This window comes from Sciurus vulgaris (assembly GCF_902686455.1).
Source record: "Sciurus vulgaris genome assembly, chromosome: 10".
Taxonomy (NCBI): domain Eukaryota; kingdom Metazoa; phylum Chordata; class Mammalia; order Rodentia; family Sciuridae; genus Sciurus; species Sciurus vulgaris.
In genome coordinates this window covers 123,628,632-123,650,338 of record NC_136470.1, presented here as the reverse complement: position 1 = coordinate 123,650,338, position 21,707 = coordinate 123,628,632, and the positions used below count along the sequence as shown (strand labels likewise).

At 33.0% G+C, this 21,707-nt stretch overlaps 1 protein-coding gene across 10 annotated transcripts in view; it reads left to right on the top strand.

Annotated features, from left to right (window-relative positions):
* Positions 1-21,707, top strand: part of STAG1 (STAG1 cohesin complex component) — a gene marked incomplete at its 3' end in the record, with an annotated part of 382,903 nt that overhangs the window by 298,809 nt on the left and 62,387 nt on the right. For all 10 annotated transcript variants that reach the window (XM_079154996.1, XM_079154998.1, XM_079155002.1 and 7 more), the window contains 6 exons: positions 5,883-5,986; positions 16,332-16,424; positions 16,525-16,614; positions 16,790-16,993; positions 18,000-18,070; positions 19,792-19,879. In XM_079154996.1, the coding sequence (XP_079011122.1) occupies positions 5,883-5,986; positions 16,332-16,424; positions 16,525-16,614; positions 16,790-16,993; positions 18,000-18,070; positions 19,792-19,879 (650 nt within the window). The remainder of the gene's footprint in view (positions 1-5,882; positions 5,987-16,331; positions 16,425-16,524; positions 16,615-16,789; positions 16,994-17,999; positions 18,071-19,791; positions 19,880-21,707) is intronic.

Below are 21,707 nucleotides of genomic sequence, written 5' to 3'. Positions count from 1 at the left end.
AAGAACAAGGGAGGCAAGGAATGCAAATTAAGGGAAGAAGTGCCAAGATAGTATGCTTTGGTATTGTTAGCATTTTACTTTTGTGTAGGATATGCAAATCAATAAATAATAATAAGTCTTTGAGTCATCAAGATGATCTAGATGGATTTACCTTCTTGAAATAACTATGTGCTTTTAGATATTTCATTGTGGCTTAAATTCAGTTAACATTGAATTTCTTTGACTTTCAGTCAAGAGGTAGGTTTGGTTTAGCTTGTATATAGTTGGTCTGATTTTAGCTACAAGAGTGACTTTTATAAAATGGGATCATTCTTTAAAGTAAATCACAGTTTAAGGCTATGATTGAATCTGAGTAGGGCAAGCCTGAGAAATTACCAGTAATAAATGCATAATTGTATATACAAAATAACTGAACTTTTTTCTTCTTCTTCTCTTTCTCTTTTTTTTTTTTTTTTTTTTTTGTATGCATGTTATGTCACATATAAGGCCTGACATGGATTGACATTCAAATCATTTTTCCATGCTACTCTTTTGCTGTGTTTTCTGACAAAAACCTACCTGAAACTTACTTTTGAAACCGATTGGAATTTAAGTTATTTATTAGATAGATGAAGTGTGGCAAAATTTCAGTGAAGGAAAATTTAGTTAAAAGTTGAAGATGTAAGGTTTGAAATTTGGAGAAAGAGATACATTATAAAAGACTAACACCAGCTTAAATCACAGTAGTCTTAAGACTGTCTTGAAGTGTTTTTAAGGGGCTGCTGTGTGTGCATGTGTGTGTGTTTACTTTCTATAGCAGAATAAAAATTGGATAAATGTTTAATATAATGTAAGGATCTGGGTTCTTGTTAACAGCTCTATTGTCAGATTACAAGTTATTTAACTTCTGATTTTCCACTTTAATATGTGAAGTTTTGTCTAGATAATCTTCTTTCATTGCTTCTAGTGCTAAAATTCTGTGACTCAGTTGATTGAAGATGCAAATGATGAAATTTCTTCAAAGCAGGAATCTTGGACTAGGGATGTATCTCATGATTGAGCATTTGCCTAGAATGCCCAAAACCCTGAGTAGATCCCTGGCACATCATTCAGTAACAACCATTCAAATCATTAATTCGTTTATAATTTTAACAATATATATATACCAAACATTATGCTTGGTATTGAAGGTACCGAAGGTACAATATTAAAGTAGGCCCATATGGCTCTTACATTCTTATGAGAAAAGCAAACCAAAAATCAAGTTATGTACTTCAAGTATTTGTTAATTTCAGGAGTTAATAAGGTCTGTGATGGATAATAATGAGTTTATCTTTAGATCAAATCCTGATGGAAGACCTTTTTGAAGAATCCCACTTGTGAGCCAAGAAATAAAGGATAAGGGACTAGCCATAGGAAGTATCAAAAAAAGACATGTCTAGATAGTGGAAATACCAATTGCAGAGTGTCAGAAGCACGAATGATAATTTCATTCTCAGAGCTGCAATAACTAGAACATAGTAAGCCATTGGTAATAAGTTGAGATAGAGACAGAGGTCAGATAATGTAGAATATTTTAAGTTTATATGTGAATATTTTTAGTTTATTCTAAGTGTAATTAGGGTTCCACTGAAGGACTTGACATGAGAAACACTGTGATCCAATTCATATTTTAAGAAAAATGTCTTTATATATAAAGGCATAAACAGAAGATTAGGTATGTAATTATTGCAGTGGTCTCTATGAGAAACAATAGTAAAAAATTAAAGGGGAAGAGAGCTTATAAAAAAAGTAAAAAGAACAAGAGAGAATAACAGCTAAGAAAATGTTGAGAATCATACCCTTTTACAAACCCAGTAAAGAGAATGATCAGGAGACCTATGTTTAATAATATCATATATCAGAGAGCTGTGGTCAATATTAATATTGTTTTAAGGGTTACACACAGGTCATTTAGAAATTTTTTTTCATCGTTGACTTCAAAGCATTTGTTTTTAGTGATTAAACTAAAACCAATACTGAGGAAATAGAGATGATGTGCGAAAAGGGTTCCCAACAGTTAGAAAGTTGTGTAATTATCTAATAGTTCAGAGTGTAGGTTCTTACCTATTTATTTCAGTTAGCGTGACTATTTGGCTCTTGTCAAAAGAGCTTTTAAAGCTTGCTTTGATCTCATTTTTATGTAGTTTTGCTGTCATATCCCAAAAGGGATTTAATTAAATTTCAACTGCTTTTGATTTTACCCTGCCTTTCCATTTATGGAAACTTTCAATTATTGATAAAATAAATTTGACAAAATTGATGTCATTGAACATTGTGTAAAGTTGAGTTCTACTTCAACAGTACTATAGTACTATGAGTTTTACTATATAGTGGAAGAATAGTGGAAGATATATTCTTCTCTGTTCACATTCCATAGATCCAGATTTTGTTCCTGAATTTAAAAAGATATATATATTTAGTTCACAGATAACTTTGTGTTCCTTTATTCACAAATTTTTAAAAGTTATGAAATTCTAGAATTGGAAAAGTAAAAACTTTGCTATCGAGTGGAAAGCTTTTTTGTATTATTAGACATTGGATTATGGGAGTAAAGGTAGAAAAGTTTAAATTATTTCATGTGTTTTTCTAAAACAAGCTGAAAGTTCATGTGTTTTTAAAATTTTAAGAAATGATTGAATTAGGATGTATGTATAAGCTGGGTGCTATTGTGCATGCACCTATCATCCCAGCTACTTGGGAGGTTGGAGTAGAAGAATCTAGGTTCAAGGCCAGCATGGGCAACTTAGTACGACCCTATCTCAAAATAAAATTGTTTTAAAAGGCTCGGTTTGTAGTTTAGTGGGAGAACGCTTGCCTAGCATGCACAAAGTCCTGTGTTCAATCCCCATTCTGCAAATTAAAAAAGAAAGAAAAAATGGTGTATTTACATATTCTTATGCAGGATAAATTTGCTATAGACTAAAGGACAAGGTGTCATTATGTCTTTGTTGGCCTCAGTTTAAAAATAATCATTGTAGACTTTTAAACTTCCCTAGGTTCATTGTATTTTTTCCTTCAAAAGTGCTGTCTCTATAATCCCTACTATCTGTTGGTTTTCAATATAAATAAATATATTCATATTATCCTCAAAAATAATGTTTAAAAACACATGGGATGAATTCAGAAGAAAAGTTTGTATTTTCTGTGAAGGAAAACTGTGTTTTCTTAAATGACATAAAACAAGATCTCAATAATGAAGAACTAAATTATGCTTCTAGCTGAAAAGACTATAAAAAATGTCAGCCAGGCGCAATATTGCACCTGTAGTCCCAGTGGCCCACGAGGCTGAGGCAGGATGATTGTGAGTTCAAAGCCTATCTCAACAACTTAATGAGGCCCTAAGCAACTCAGACCTGTCTCTAAATAAAATATAAAAAAAAGGGCTGGGGATGTCACTTAGTGATTGAGTGCCCCTGGGTTCAGTCTCTGGTACAAAAAAAAAAAGTCATTTCTCCCCAGACCTAACCAAAAAAATTTTAAAGTTTATTGGAATTTTAAACATGTTAAAAAGGCAGTATAACATAATGCTTGAGAGCACTACTCTAGAGTCAGACTGCCTGGTTTAATATGTAACGTGAGGATATTAGTTCCTATTTCTTAGAATTGTTTGTGGATCAAACAAGTTATTAACTAACCCACTTATCATTTATTTGCCTCATGAATAAAAAATGCTTAATAAGTGATTTACTGCTAGCATTATAGAAATTAGAAAAATGACAGAATAAGGCAAACTTTAATTAATTGGATTAAATTGCATAATGTTATATTTTAATAAATTATAAATCTGCTATAATCAAAATCGGCATTCTTATAAAAATATACAAATATATTAGCAAAACTAAATAAAGAATATACTTAGAAATAGGGGCTAGAGTTGTGGCTCGGTGGAGCTCTGGATTCAGTCCTCCACACCACATAAAAATAAATAGAATGGAGGTATTGTGTCCATCTATAGCTAAAAAAAATTTTTTTAAAGTATATACTTAGAATAAAGATCTAAGTATATTTGAGAGCCCTACAGCATGTTTTAAAATGGCATTTAAAATCCTTAGATAAATCTGGTTTATTTAGCAGTGGTGGACGTGTAGTGTAATTGCCTGTTTATTTGGTATAGGTAAATAGGCCTGCGAAGGCCATTACTGTGTACTTATTTATAAATAAATGCCAAATAGGTTAAAGATATAAAAGTGCATGAAGCTGGGCATGGTGGCGCATGCCTGTAATCCAGTGGCTCAGGAGGCTGAGGTAGGAGGACCTTGAGTTCACTGCCAGCTCAGCAAAAGTGAGGTGCTAAGCAACTCAGTGAGACGCTATCTCTAAATAAAATACAAAATAGGGCTGGGCATGTGGCTCGGTGCCCCTGAGTTCAATCCCTGGTACACCACCCCCTCAAAAAAGTGAATGAGCAAGAAAGAACAAAAGAGAGCAAATGACAATGAGAGAAAGAGAAAGAAATTAGAAGAAAATGAAAAATATATTTCTCTAATCTCTAGGATAGAGAACTCTTGGAATGCAATACGAGAAACTCAATAAAATTGATTAAAGTGTTTTATGTATGCACAAATGTATATACCACAAAAAACAACCATTCTGTATAATTAATATACACCAATAAACAAAACCATAGGGAGATACAAGTGACTTTTTAAAAGGTAAAAAATTCTAACAAAAGACACTAGAAAGAGTCAGAAGACAAAGGGACCTAGGGGGAACTAGGTCTTAATAACAAAAAGGGTGGAATAAGAATAATGAGAAATCTTGGGAGCCATGTGCTGTGAAATGTGCCTGTAGTTCATCCCAGGTACTCAGAATGTTTAGGTGAGAGGATCAGTTGAGCCCGTGAGTTAGAGACCAGCTTGGTTTACTTAGAAAGATCCCATTTCAAAAAAAAAAGATAAATCCTAGGGGATGTGGGTAAGGGGAGAGGGAATACTCCACTTGACTGATCAGTAGATAAAAGGAACAAAATAACAGTGAACTACCATTTCACAACCCATAGGACTGGCAAAAATTAAAGGAGTTTATAAAACCCAGTGCTGGCAGGGATATGAAAAACCAAACATTGGACTGGGTCTGTGGCTCAGTGATAGAGCACTTGCCTAATATGTGTGAGGCACTGGGTTCAATCCTAAGCACCACATATATAAATAAAATAAAGGTATTATGTCCATTTACAACTAAAAAAAATTTTTTTAAGCCAAACATTATCATAATTGTAACTGAGTGTGTGAACTACAATAAATAATCTTATCATACATTGTTATTGAGATTTTGCTCTTTGACACATTATTCTCACTCTTGGAAATTTATTCCCAGAAATAAATTTATCAGTTACATAAGTATATATCATAATGATGCTTATTGTAGCAATTTTTATGGTGTCAAAAATCTGGAAATAATTTGACCATAGACAGGAGATTGACTAAATTGTGGTATATTAACTAATTATAATAATTTATAATTATTAAAGATATAATATGTATACAGATTTTTTTAAGTGTTAATTTTTTAAATGTCATGATCTTTTTTTGTTAAAAAGCTTTAAAAATTTGTATGAGCTTTCAAATAACATGTAAGGAAGTAAAATAAAATTTTAACATTGCCTAACTCAGAAGGAGGGAATTAGAACTGAGACCAAAATTTTCACTTTATATACCTCTTTCTTGCTTGACTAAAGACAGCAAGTATATATTACTTAAGTAAAACAAAAAGAGGAAAAAAACAACAAAATACATAGTTTAGCTTCGGTCTTCTTCATAGTAATACATTATGTTTGAAGTTTTTTTATAATTGCATTCACTTTCAGCACATGGTCATTATAAAACTGTCTGCTCATATTCATGTATTTTGTTTCACCTTAGCAATGTCTGACCGTCAAGAGAGTGCTCTTATAGAGCTAATGGTTTGTACAATTCGTCAAGCTGCTGAGGCACATCCTCCAGTGGGAAGGGGTACCGGCAAGAGAGTAAGTTACCTTAGTGAGAAATCTACAAAAAGCTTTTAATGTAAAACTGTCTTAAATATTTGGAAATTTTACTGGAATTTACATCCCTCAAACATATTATTTTTTGTAAATGATACATTCTATGATACTTCATCTTCATATTGTATCTACTAGGCTCAGGTTGCAAAAATTGATTTTTTTCCTTCATGCTCCCATAGCATCTGTCCCTGCTTCTATTATGGTATGTATGTAAGTACTTTAAGAATTTTCATATTTATATCAAGAGTGCATAAAGGCTCAGGAGGAAGACTGCTTAACTTGAAAGCTCTTCTGTTTAGCAGCTGTGTAATTTTTGGATAGGTAAATATTTGTGCATGTGTGTGTGTGCCTTAGTATTCTTTTCTGTAACATGGGACTAATAATAAAAATATTATTTATTATTTAGACATGTTGAAATGATCACAGGTAGAGAGACTGTTTTCTTTCGTAGTATAAAAGGGTAGGCAAATTCTTTCTGCAAACACAAGTGTAAACTGGAAAATTTTATCCAAAACATCCAAAATTTACCAAAGATAAAAAACAGTTAAGAAATATTTGTTTTTCTTTAAAAAGTGATGAAGTTTCAGGTAAAAGCAGCAGAATCTACAGCCTTCCGTTTTAGGTTTACTATGTACCCATACCACTCCCATAAGTTTGGTTGGTAAGATCTTTTACCAGGTGGACTACCTGCAAAGCCAGCAGTTTTGTTGTCAGAGAACTGATACAGTATGGACAAGTGATAAAATCCCATTGCTTTGTTGACTGCAAACTTGACAGAGATAACAGGGAAGCACAGTTCTTATAATCTGAGTTGGTGGTTCAGGTGGATCAGCCACAATGTTAACTGAAAAAATCATGGAAATGAGGAAGCTATAAAAGGGTTAGATAAGCTCTCCACACATTCCTGACTAACAAGGAAACCTTAGAAAACCCGACACAAAGTAAGTCAAGCCAGTTGTAACAACTGGTTTAATTTTTGAACATGCTCTCTAATCCGCAATGAATCTTTTCTTAAAAGGAAGATATCCTTGCAATTTATGTATCAGAGCACAATCTCTGCCCAGATCTCTGGGTAACCACTAATCTATTCAAACAGTTTCCTAAGAAAATGGACTTCAAAACAAAAGTAAAAATAAAATTTGGGAGCAGAGATAGCAGAAGCCACATGCCACAGAGGAAATAAGTTACATAGTATGTGTGATTTTTTTTTTTTTTTTTTTTTTTTTTTGGTGGGGAGGTACCTGGGATTGAACCCCAGGATGCTTAACCACTGAGCCACATCCCTTTTTATTTCTTATTTTTGAGACAGGGTCTTGCTAAGTTGCTGAGGATGACTTTGAATTCAGTTCTCCTTCCTCAGCCTCCCAAGCCACTGGTATTATTAGGCATGCACCACCACACTGAGTGAGTTGATGAATTTTAAGTACCTCTAAAAAAATATTAAACTGATAAAAATAAGTTAAAAGTCATAGTTACATATATTGTCTAAGAATGTCTACTAAGGGAAAAAAGGGAAGATAGTAGAAATGTCTTCACAGTAGGTGAAGATGTTGGATCACAAAGTCTTCAAGCCCTCCCCCCCTTTTAAAGTGAATTCAAAATAACTGAAGGAAAATACATTCAGAAAGTTTTAAGAAAATTGAAAACAAGAAATAGACTCTTAATAAGGAAGAAACAAATGAAAAATCTGTATTTGAAGAATACAATGCGAAATTTAAAATTTACTAGAGGAATACTGTAGCAGATTTGAGATGACAGAAGAAACAGTGAACATGAAGATTAATAGGAGCTGTTAATTCTGGGGGGAAAAAAAGAGGAAAAAAGGTTGAAGAAAAGTGAACAGAGCCTCAGAAATATGTGGGATAACATCAAGTGCATTCTAATATGTGTAATAGAAGTTCCAGAAAGAAAGAAGAGAAATATTTGAAGAAGTGAATTATCAAAAACATCACAAATTTGATGAAAAACATTGATTCACAGATGTTAGTAGAATAAACACAAGTGGTCCCTACCTAGACATAGCTGTCACCCTGTTGAAATACAAAATGAGAAAATCTGGAAAGCAATAAGAAAAAAACAAGTCAGGTGGAGGGCAACTACAACAGGATTTAGCAGCTGACTTGTTATCAAAAACAGTGAAGGCCAGAATACTCAAAAAAATTGCCAAGCAGAATTTCTTTTTAAATACCTTTTTAGTTGTTGAGGGATCTTTACTTTTATTTAGTTATTTATTTATATGTGGTGCTGAGAATCGAACCCAGTAACTCACGTATGCCAGGCAAGTGCTCTACCACTGAGCTACAACCCAGCCCACCAATCAGAAATTTTAAACCCAGTAAAATTATGTCAAAAATGAAGATATTTTAAGACCATTTCTGAGGAACAAAAACAAGAATTGAGACTGTGTTCTTAGCAGACCTGCCTTACAAGAAATTTTGTCTTCGAGGCCATATAAAGAATTATCAAATGGTAACTATAATCTGTGAATGAATATACAAAGGCAGTGTATACATATATTTTTCCCTTCTGTTAATTTTTTAATGGACATGATATTGTGTGAATAAGTATAGTGCTGTTGTGTTGAGATTATAATATAGACATGATGTATTTGACAGTAAAAACACAAAAGAAGGGAAAGGGTATGGAACCAAATTGGAGCAAAATCACTACATTTTGCTATAACTAATTTAGTATTAAACTGAAGCCAATTGAAAGTAAGGAAGTATATAATAATCCCTATAGCAATCATTCCTATCTAAAAAGAAAATGAAGATTATGGTGGTACATTTACTTTAAGTAAAGATAGAAAGGAGGAACAAAAGAAATAGGCATAAAGATAACAGCGAAGTGGATGACATTTTTTGTGAGTTAAAGCCCTTTATTTTTTTATTGATGCTTTATAATTACACATAACAGTGGGATTTGTTATTACATACTCATACATGCACACAATAGAACAATATAATTTGGTCAATTTCTTCCCTTTTTCCTCCCCTCCTCTCTCCTCCTAGTCCCCTTCCCTTCTGTTTTACATAATTTTAGCCATAACAAAAATCATATTGGATATGAACATGGGTGAAATTTTCAGTCCCCAGCACCTGCCCCCCGCAACAATAAAGGTATTGTCAGACTGTCAGGTTTAAAGACATAAATATGTTTGAAAAAAAAGGATGGCAAAAAGGTATTGTGCAATGAATAAGAGAGATGAAGAGATTATTTATATTAGAAAGACTTTAATGTTACTAAAAACCAAAAGAGACATTTTCTTAAGACAAAGGGGTCAGTAATACATTGGAAAAATACAACAATTAGATACATATAGACAAGAGTCCAAAATACAAGAAATTGAGACATTAAATGAATGCTTAAAGTAATATTTTAGAGGTTTTAATGTTTCTCTTTCAACTGAGAATAACTAGATAGGAGGAAAAGCATATTTTTCCTTCTGGTTTCTCTTATTACTACTTCATAGCATTTTTTAGTTGTTCTTTCCATCATAATTTTTTTTGTAATCTGAAAGTTAATTTTAAAGGCTTAATCAGATAAGGTTGTAGATTTTGTCAGCAATAAATTTTTATGCTCCATATTACATCATATCAGAAAGGCACACAATGTTTAGTTTTCCTGTATTAGTAATACTGAGATTTCTGGGTAACTAAATATTTGAGACAAACTTTTTCAGTAGAAATGTCACTGGTAATAAGTAGAGGAATAGTAGAATTAAAATGTTATTTTGTCACCCAAATGAAATTATCTAAATGACACTCATCAGTGACATGTAGTTAAATGAAAGGTTGATGAGGAACTCCATGACAGATTGGTTTGGGTTATCTGAATGCACTGATTAAACTTAACACTGTTGAAAGTGAAACTGTTGCCACTTTTGAAGTATTCCTAGACTGGTTTAGGGGAGAAAAGAATTGATGTAATCAAGCTTCCAGAAACTATCACTTTTCAAGAAAATATGGGGATGAAGGAATGTTTTAAATGAGACTATAGTTAGACAAATTCAGAACGCAGAAAAGGAGTAACAGAGATTACAGAAATTAAAGGATATAGGGACATACCAGCCACATGTGTTTGAATTCTTGTTTGAACCAATTGTAAAGACAATTTAAGGTCTCATCTATTAAAGATATATATTAAATATTTAATGGTAAAATTATATATAAAGTCCTGTCTTTATTTTGTATGTTAGGTATTTTCATTATAATGTGCCTTGGTGTGGGTCTGTTGCACATTATAATGAAAATACCTAACATACAAAATAAAGACAGAATTTTAAAGGCTGTGAGAGAAAAGAACCAAATTACATTCAGGGGGAAACCAATACGGATATCAGCAGATTTTTCAATCCAGACCCTAAAAGCTAGAAGGGCCTGGAACAACATTTTTCAAGCCCTGAAAGAAAATGGATGCCAACCAAGAATCTTATACCCAGCAAAACTTACCTTCAAATTTGACGATGAAATAAAATCCTTCCATGATAAACAAAAGCTAAAAGAATTTACAAAAAGAAAGCCAGCACTACAGAACATTCTCAGCAAAATATTCCATGAGGAAGAGATGAAAAACAAAGAAGCAAATCGGCAAAGGGAGAAATTATCCTAAAGGAATTGTCAAATAAAGGAGGAAACAAGTTGTGTCAAACAAATAAATAAACAAAATTTAAAAAATGAACCAAATGACTGGGAAACCAAATCATTTCTCTATAATAACCCTGAATGTTAATGGCCTGAATTCATCAATCAAAAGACATAGACTGGCAGACTGGATTAAAAAGAAAGATCCAACAATATGTTGCCTGCAAGAGACTCACCTCATAGAAAAAGATACCCATAGACTAAAGGTGAAAGGATGGGGAAAAACATACCATGCACATGGACTCAGCAAAAAAGCTGGAGTATCCATCCTCATTTCCGATAATGTGGACTTCAAGCCAAAGTTAGTCAGAAGGGATAAAGAAGGACATTTCATACTGCTTAAGGGAAGCATAAATCAGCAAGATATAACAATCATAAACATCTATGCCCCAAACAGTGGCTCATCCATGTATGTCAAACAAATCCTTCTCAATTTCAGAAACCAAATAGACCATAACACAATAATACTAGGTGATTTTAACACACCTCTCTCACCACTGGACAGATCTTCCAGACAAAAATTGAACAAAGAAACCATAGATCTCAATAACACAATCAATAATTTAGACTTAACGGACATTTATAGAATATACCATCCAACCAAGAGCGAATACACTTTCTTCTCAGCAGCACATGGATCCTTCTCTAAAATAGACCATATATTATGCCACAAAGCTAATGTTAGCAAATACAAGAAGATAGAGACACTAGCATGTATTCTATCAGATCATAATGGATTGAAGTTAGAAATAAATGAAAGAGTAAAACACAGAAACTATTCCAACATCTGGAGATTAAACAATATGCTATTATATGATGAATGGATAACAGAAGATATTAGGAAGGAAATTAAAAAATTCTTAGAGGTAAATGAGAACAAAGAAACATCATATCAAAATCTCTGGGACACTATGAAAGCAGTACTTAGAGGGAAATTTATTTCATGGAGCGCATTTAATAAAAGAAGTAAAACTCAACAAATAAACGACCTAACACTACAGCTCAAAGCCCTAGAAAAAGAAGAACAGACCAGCACCAAAAGTAGTAGAAGACAGGAAATAGTTAAACTCAGAGCTGAAATCAATGAAATTGAAACAAAAGAAACAATACAAAAAATTGACAAGATAAATAGTTGGTTCTTCGAAAAAATAAACAAAATTGATAAACCTTTAGCCACACTAACAAAGAGAAGACGAGAGAAAACCCAAATCACTAAAATTCGGAATGAACAAGGAAATATCACAACAGACAGGATTGAAATACAAAACATAATTAGAAGCTATTTTGAAAATCTATACTCCAAGAAAATAGAAAATTTCGAAGACATCAACAGGTTTCTAGAGACATATGAATTGCCTAAACTGAACGAGGAGGACATAAACAATTTAAATAGACCAATTTCAAGTACTGAAATAGAAGAAGTCATCAAAAATCTACCAACAAAGAAAAGTCCGGGACCAGATGGGTTCTCAGCCGAGTTCTACAAAACCTTTAAAGAAGAGTTCATTCCAATACTTCTCAAAGTATTCCATAAAATAGAAGAGGAGGGAACCCTCCCAAACTCATTCTATGAAGCCAATATCACACTGATACCTAAACCAGACAGAGACTCATCAAGGAAAGAAAATTTCAGACCAATATCCTTAATGAACATCGACGCAAAAATTCTCAACAAAATTTTAGCAAATCGCATACAAAACCATATTAAAAAGATAGTGCACCATGATCAAGTGGGTTTTATCCCAGGGATGCAAGGTTGGTTCAACATCAGGAAATCAATAAACGTAATTCACCATATTAATAGACTTAAAGTCAAGAATCACATGATTATTTCAATCGATGCAGAAAAAGCATTTGATAAAATACAGCACCCCTTCATGCTCAAAACACTAGAAAAAATAGGGATAGTGGGAACATTCCTTAACATTGTAAAGACCATTTATGCTAAGCCCATGGCTAATATCATTCTAAATGGTGAAAAACTGAAAGCATTCCCCCTAAAAACTGGAACAAGGCAGGGATGCCCTCTTTCACCACTTCTATTCAACATCGTTCTTGAGACTCTGGCCAGAGCAATTAGACAAACCAAAGAAATTAAAGGGATACGAATTGGAAAAGAAGAACTCAAACTATCCCTGTTTGCTGATGACATGAGTATATATTTAGAGGAACCTGGAAATTCCACCAGAAAACTCTTAGAACTCATAAGTGAATTCAGTAAAGTAGCAGGTTACAAGATCAATGCCCATAAATCCAACGCATTTTTATACATAAGTGATGAATCTTCAGAAAGAGAAATTAGGAAAACTACCCCATTCAAAATAGCCTCGAAAAAAATAAAATACTTGGGAATCAATCTCACAAAAGAGGTGAAAGACCTCTACAATGAGAACTATACAACACTAAAGAAAGAAATTAAAGAACACCTTAGAAGATGGAAAGATCTTCCATGTTCTTGGATAGGAAGAATTAATATTGTCAAAATGGCCATACTACCTAAAGTGCTATACAAATTCAATGCAATTCCAATTAAAATCCCAATGATGAACCTTACAGAAATAGAGCAAGCAATTATGAAATTCATCTGGAAGAATAAGAAACCCAGAATAGCTAAAGCAATCCTTAGCAGGAAGAGTGAAACAGGGGGTATTGCAATACCAGATCTTCAACTCTACTACAAAGCAATAGTAACAAAAACGGCATGGTATTGGTACCAAAATAGAAAGGTAGATCAATGGAGGACATGGACACAAACCCAAATAAATACAATTTTCTCATACTAGACAAAGGGGCCAAAAATATGCAATGGAGAAAAGATAGCCTCTTCAACAAATGGTGCTGGGAGAATTGGAAATCCATATGCAACAGAATGAAACTAAACCCATATCTCTCACCATGCACGAAACTAAACTCAAAATGGATTAAGGACCTCGGAATCAGACCAGAGACCCTGCAGATTATAGAAGAAAAAGTAGGTCCAAATCTTCACCTTGTTGGTCTAGGATCAGATTTCCTTAACAGGACTCCCATAGCACAAGAAATAAAAGCTAGAATCAACCACTGGGATAGATTCAAACCAAAAAGCTTTCTCTCAGCAAAGGAAACTATCAGCAATGCGAAGAAAGAGCCTACAGAGTGGGAGAATATCTTTGCCAATCATACTTCAGATAGAGCACTAATCTCCAGAATCTATAAAGAACTCAAAAAACTCTACTCCAAGAATTCAAATAATCCAGTCGACAAATGGGCTAAGGAAATGAATAGACACTTCATAGAAGAAGATCTACAAGCAATCAACAAACATATGGAAAAATGCTCAACATCTCTGGTAATAAGAGAAATGCAAATCAAAACCACCCTAAGATTCCATCTCACCCCAATTAGAATGGCGATTATCAAGAATACGAGCAACAACAGGTGTTGGCGAGGATGTGGGGAAAAAGGTTCACTCATACATTGCTGGTGGGGCTGCAAATTAGTGCAGCCACTCTGGAAAGCAGTGTGGAGATTCCTTAGAAAACTTGGAATGGACCCTCCATTTGACCCAGCTGTCCCACTCCTTGGCCTATACCCAAAGGACTTAAAATCAGCATACTACAGAGATACAGCCACATCAATGTTCATAGCTGCTCAATTCACAATAGCCAGACTGTGGAACCAACCTAGATGCCCTCAGCAGATGAATGGATAAAGAAAATGTGGTACATATACACAATGAACTATTACTCCATCATAAAGAGGAATGAAATTATGGCATTTTCTGGTAAATGGAAGGAACTGAAGACTATCATAGTAAGTGAAATAAACCAATCTCAAAAAACCAAAGGGCAAATGTTTTCTCTGATAAGCAGATGCTGATCCATGGTTGGAGGCATGTAGGGAAGAATGAAGAAACTTTGGATTATGCAGAGGGGAGTAAGGGGAGGGGTGAGGCTGTGGGGATGGGGAGAAAACTAATTAATTTAAAAGAACAGATTTTTTTTAAGAAAAAATGTCTTTAAAAAGTATATTGTCCCAACTTTAACTCATGAGACCCCCCCTTAGGCTAATTCCTAGTTCTTTCAGATATTATCATTCTTGAGCACTTTCTTTCAGAATAAGATGCCCCAGGTTCACTTTCAGAGAAGTCTTATTTATAGAACCTCCCTCTACACCCCATTCCTACTAGAACCAGTTTTATTTCTGGTTTATCCATCCAGTGTTTGTAAATTAGGGAATTATACATACACACACGCACACATACACATATTCTTATTTCCAATTCTTCCCACCTTCCAACTTTTTACAAAAGATAGCATACTTTATACCCTGTTCTGTATATTTCTTTTTGTATTTAACTGTATGTCTTAAATATCACTCCATAACTTTATTTAGATATCTTCATTTTTTTATGGCTGTAAGGTACCTATTATATGGATGTATCACTGAAAGTCACCTACTAACAGACTTTTGGATTATTGCTAGTTTTTTGCTACTAGAAAAATTGTATAGTGAATAGACTTGTGTATAGGTCATTTGTTACTTATACCTGGTATACTGATGGTATAAATTACTAGAAATGGGATTGCTAAGTCAGAGGAAGAATATGCATAAAAATTTGTTAGATATTAGCAAATTATTTCTTTGTAGGTGTCAGACCAGTTTTGTTATCTCATCAGAGGTATTGTGATGACCAGATCAGTTCATGTATGTAGAGTGCCCAACAAAATTATCATCTAATCAAAAATAGCTTTTTCCCTAAAATTGATGTCCTTAGACTTTTGATCAATTGTCAGATGAATTTTCAGAACTCCTTGATATCCTGAATACATTCCTAAACATATATTTGACTTTGTTTGGTCACTTTAATTTTTTTGTGCAGAGGTGAACATAGTAGTTGGTAGATCATTCCAAAGTGATTGTTGTTCAGCCTCATAAGCATATAAAATAATCAAATAGGAGGCATCTACTTTCATATATTCTCAAACATTGGGGTTCGTGTTTACATTAATAAATTTCTGTTCTATATAGCCATCCAATATTACAATGGTAAATTCCTTCAGAATATTAACCAAATGCAGAATACTTTGGGGAAATTATCTTAAACTGAGCTTGCATTTTAATATTTTTTTGAAAGCACCTATGTTTAACAAGTTGTATACAGTGATGAGCATTATCAGTTTAAATTGGTTCCATGACCACAGGCTTTACCACTCTCTTTCTCTTAATTGCTGCCTAGATTTATGAGCATAGTTACAAGAAGACTTAAATATAAGTGAATCCAGAGGTATCATTAGTATATGCCTTAAAAATACATGACAATTTATTAGTTTCTCATGGTTTTTAAATAGGATTACTTTATAAAGTATGGGTGTGTTTTTAACATAGGAAAAGTAACTGTTAACACATTGAGGTTAAATCTCCTGAAATATTATGTTTTGTTTCCAGTATTTTTATATTCCTAATTATGGTTTTATAGACATGTTTATATTTTTATATAAGTTAAGCTAGTAATTTAGTTATTTAATAAAGTAACAGTGAATGTTAAAATTTCTGCATCAGATTATATTTATTTCAGTAGTTTGTTTCTCTTAAAATTCTTGGTTTTATTATATGCCAGTTCTTCATCCTTCTGTATAACATCTTAGACATATAAATTAGTACATGGCACTCTTTATTCTTTTACCCTTTTAATTTATTTCTAGGTGCTAACTGCCAAAGAAAGGAAAACTCAAATTGATGACAGAAACAAATTGACTGAGCATTTTATTATCACACTTCCTATGTTATTATCGAAGGTATAGTCACATTTACAGTTTTTTGATAATATGCCTGAGTTTGCTTTCAACACACTATTAAAGTAGTTACTGCTTTTTTCTTTACTGTTTCTTCTCCTAGTATTCGGCTGATGCAGAAAAAGTAGCAAACTTGCTGCAAATCCCACAGTATTTTGATCTAGAAATCTACAGCACAGGTAGAATGGAAAAGGTAAGCTACTATGAGATTGAAATTCTGAATTATTTTATTTGCACCTAATCATACAGTCTTAACTGAATTATTTTATTTGCACATAATCATAGTCTTATTTTCATTGTTGACAGACGCAAATTTTTATTTTCGTTATAATTCTGAATGTCATAGTTTTTTCTTTTTTCTTCCTCAGCATCTCGATGCATTATTAAAACAGATTAAATTTGTTGTGGAGAAACATGTAGAATCAGATGTCCTAGAAGCCTGCAGTAAAACCTATAGCATCTTATGCAGTGAAGAGTATACCATCCAAAACAGAGTTGACATAGCTCGGAGCCAGCTGATTGATGAATTTGTAGATCGATTCAATCATTCTGTGGAAGACCTACTACAAGAGGTCTGTTCTAAAGTTAATGTGTACATGTAATAATAATTTTAGTTAATAACCAGATATTCAAGAGAGCTGACTATGTAATCATTTCCATTTTTAAATAAAATCTAGAATTTTCATTATTGCAGTTGATGTATCCTATAAAGCTCAATCTTAGTCATATTTCCTTTTAATGCTACATTTTCCCCCCCTTTTAAGAAAAGTCTGAGGTTTAATTTTTCTTAACTCATCGCCTTTTCTTGGGACCTAATTTGCATTTTAATATTACTAAATTATTGTGATATGCTAGTGAGTAGAATATACAAATTAAGTATGCTTTTAAAGACTACCCATACCTGAATGGTATGCTCGAGATAGCAAGCTCCTGCAACTGGTTATTTTTCTGATTATTTTTAGGATCCTTACCTCTTGACCTCTCATCCCAATCTACACAAGGCAATCTGGGATTCCTATAGTTCTCTGTGCTCTGGTGTCCAGGCTAATAGAATTTCCCTTTTTAATCCATGTAATTGACTTTTAAAAGACTTCTTCCTGCTATTTGAACTTACCCTTTTTTTTTTTCAAACATTATTTATGATTTTTAATCTTAGTTGACAGTAAGATCTATGAAATAACCATTAACAATCTTTGAGGGCAGGGCTATAACTGTAGTTGTGTTTGCCTTGTATTCATTCATAAAGCCCTGGGTTCAGTTCCCAGCAGAAAAACAAAATTATATAGAGTTAAACTTTATCCTTTCACTCAGCAATTTCAATTTCAACAAATTTATCATAAAATATTTAAAATTAGAAAAGTGTATAGTTGTGTTTATCATATTATTTAAAATCTAAAGATTAGTTATTTTTTGATCTTTGGATTAAGTTTTTTTCTTATTTGTATTATTTACTTCTAGGAAATGTATACTATTTATATAATGAAGAATTTTTCTTTAGGCAGTTAAGTATTAATAGACTTTAGTGTGAATATGAGTTAAGGTGTGATAATGAGGTGATCTTTACTTTTTAATTTGTAGGGTGAAGAAGCTGATGATGACGATATTTACAATGTTCTGTCCACCTTAAAGCGATTAACATCTTTCCACAAGTATGTTGTTTAAAGTAGATTTAGTGATTAAAATCAACATAAACTGATTGTAATTTTTGACATTCGTATATTTTTTTCTTTTTTTGAACCCAGGTGCCCGTTACCACTGAGCTACACCCCCAGTCCTTTTTGTTTTTTCAATTTAAGATAGGGTCTTGCTCAGTTGCTGAGGCTAACTTCAAACTTCAGCCTCCTGAGACTACAAATGTGTGCCAATGCAAACAGCAACATTCATGTATTTCAGTAGGAAATTTTAGAGAAATATTGAGATGGTGGTGTTTTTCTTTCTTATTCAAATTTTCTCCAGATGAATTATGATCTGTTGTTATTTAATTAAGATGTAAGATTTACTATTAGTGCAGTGAAAATATATCATTTAATGTGATGAGTATACACTATAAAAATTGAAATACATTAGTATTATTTAACAAATTAGATAAGTTTATTTTTATAAGCTAGACTTTTATGGATATAATTTTTAATTGATGGCTTTTAGAAGCCTTACTAAATAAGAAATAAGATTGGTGATGAGTTGGAGATGTTGGTCAAGAGATACAAAATTTTAATTAGATAGGAATAAATTCAAGAGATCTGTTGTAGAGATCTGTATATTCTGTAATGAATATAGTTAACAACAGTATCCTTAAAAATTACTGAAAGCAGATTTTAAGTGTTCTTACCACAAAAATAAATATATGATATAATGCATATGTGAATTAGTTCTAGTTAGCCATTCCATAATATGTGCATATTTCAAAACAACATCTACATGGTAAATATATACAAAATAATTTTCATTTGTCAACTTAAGTGAAAAAAAAAAATTCAAGGGAAAGCCATGAAAGTCAGTCTTGTAGGCTTTTTCCTGAATTATTTTTGTTTGGTTCTTTATTATGGTATTCTTACTATGTGAGTTTGAATGAAGAAAAAAGGTTCACGTGAATGAAATGTATTTTTTCAAGCTATAATTTGTATGTATCTTATAATTATGCCCTTCTCAATGAAGAAAGGAAAGTAGAACTTGATTGTCAAAAAAAAAGTTTCGTTGAGGCTCTTCATGAATTCTACAGATTTCTAAAGCAGTTTCAGAAATCTAAGGTTTTAGCCAGATTCAGTGACTCATGCCTGTAATCCCAGCAATTTGGGAGTCCAAGGTAGGAGGATCCCAAGTTTGAGACCAGTCTCATCAACTTAGCAAGAACCTGTCTCAAAATAAAAAAATAATTAAAAGTAAATTTTAAAAGGGCTGGAATGTAACTCAATAGAAAGTGCCTCGGGGTTGATTTCCCAGTATCCCCCACCACCCAAAAAAGATAGGTAGATTGTGTGTGTGTGTGCGTGTGATTATAAATTTTAAAATTGTAAATGGATCTGTTTAGGGTATATTTTAAAAAACTAAAAATTGAAGTTACCCACGTATGGAGTTTGAGCTTATGTTGACCTCATGGTAGAAACCTTCAGTTAAATGATTGAAGTTTTATTATTGATTGCTTCAGTGAATTCCTAGTATCGGCTCTTTTTCATTCTGTGTGTGTGTGTCTGTCTGTCTGTCTGTCTCTCTGTCTTTCTCTGTCTCTCACTTGAACATTTCCTCAGTGGATCTTATTTAATTCTTAAAGAAAATCATGTTTTATTTTACTCTTCCTTTTACTGGAACTCAGCTCAAGTATATGTTTTCTTCCACTCTAGAATGAAGTTAATGCATCTTTTGTTTATTTTAGTGCTCATGATCTCACAAAATGGGATCTGTTTGGCAATTGCTATAGATTATTGAAGACTGGAATTGAACATGGAGCTATGCCAGAACAGGTAGGAATTATCGATATTCTTTCTCTGTTTTAAAATTAAACTTCTCTGAAGTTACAATTTTAAAGCCCTTTATAGAAAGTAGTTGATAATTCTTTAATGCAGCCCTCTCCTTTGAGAATTATTACCATAGTGATTGACTGTTACTGTTAGTATATCACATATTCAGATGTGTTAGAGTCAAAAAAATTAGAGAACTTTTGCTATGATAATGCTCTTCTAGGGAAAATATGATTAATTACTACCATAACATAATGTAATGAAATTGTTTGATCATGACTGTATTCCAGGCTTTGTTCCAGGTATTTCATATCAGGCCTTAGGCATGGCTTAGCTTCTGTAGTTAAATAATTTTGGGAGCCTTTAGCAGATTTTAGAATTTTTTGTGCTCATGTGTTATAGTACATTAGGCAGGAATTGAGTAAACTTTGCCTAGTCTGAAGATGTGAGGAGAATAATTAGTTCAATTCTGCATGAGAAAGGAGTGGTTTCTGTATTCTGCAGATACTCATAAAGACCAAAATAACAACTTTATAGTTGAATTGTGAGTGTAGGTCATATTTAGAGATTCTCTCTCTCATTCCCATTTGGTAATATAGAATGCTGCAGTGATACTTCAGTACTGTAAAGCAATAAGAATTTCAACACATATAGCAAAATGACAATTTCATATTAAAAATCGATCACAGAAGCCAGACATGGTAATGCCTGTAGTCATAGTGACTTGGGAAACTTAGAGAGATCCTTGAACCCAGCACTGCAAGGCCTGCCTGGTCCACATGGTGAAATCCCATGTCAGAAAAAAAAAACGGTCTGGAGATGTAACTCAGTGATAGAGTGCTTGCCTAGCATACACAAGGCCCTGGGTTTCATCCCCATACCATTTAAAAAAAAACAAAATTTTTTTTTATATGTCTCACATACCAGTGTTTTATTGTGACAAAGCACTTTCCTTGTAATATGAAAGGCCTTGGGTTCGATCCTCAGCATCACCTCCAGAAAATTGCCTAACATTCACCTTTTTGAACCCTGCTTCATGTAAAACCACTCTTAATACAACAAATGTCCCTGGTTATGTTAGGTATTTTTATTGTAGTTTATGGTACAAGGTTAAATATTTGACTTTTTTTTTCTCATTTATTACTGGCACTTCAATTTCCCATTTTTGTGATCTGAGTTTTCAGTACCCTATAACAGTTCACTCATTCTCAAAATACTCTTCAGGTTTGCAAGGAATTGAGAAACATAAGCTACTCCCTTTTTGCTTTCCTCCTTTTGTTCAAGGAGAGACTAAAAATACATAACTCTCTTTCATTTGGGACTATAATGATGTCTGAAGTTATTTTTTAATTCACTACCCCATCATTATTACCTTAATACTGACTTGTGACGGTCTCACAGTGCTGTATTCTGATGTTATTTTGCTTTTTTATTACTTACTTTCACTGCATAGGTGTTATTTTCCTCATTTTGTATTAATTTGTCAAATAAAACATTTATGTGATATTTGTTTTAACTCTCTAACTTCTTAGACACAAATTCTAGTCTAGCTATGTGTACAGAATTTGAGTGCATGATTTGTCCATTTTAGCAGTTCTTGGAAACATCTCTTAAAATACCCAGTACTGAAGATATAAAAACTATATTCAACTAATTCTTTTTCTTTTTCATGGGCACATTATGTAATTTTACATACGTGGAATTCATTATGCCATATTCTTACATGCATAGAATATAATTTGCTGGATCTCCTTCCCTAGTACCTTCCCTTTTCCTCTCTTCTGCCCTAACCCTGATCTCCTTGTTCTACTCTTCTGCACTCTGATCTCTT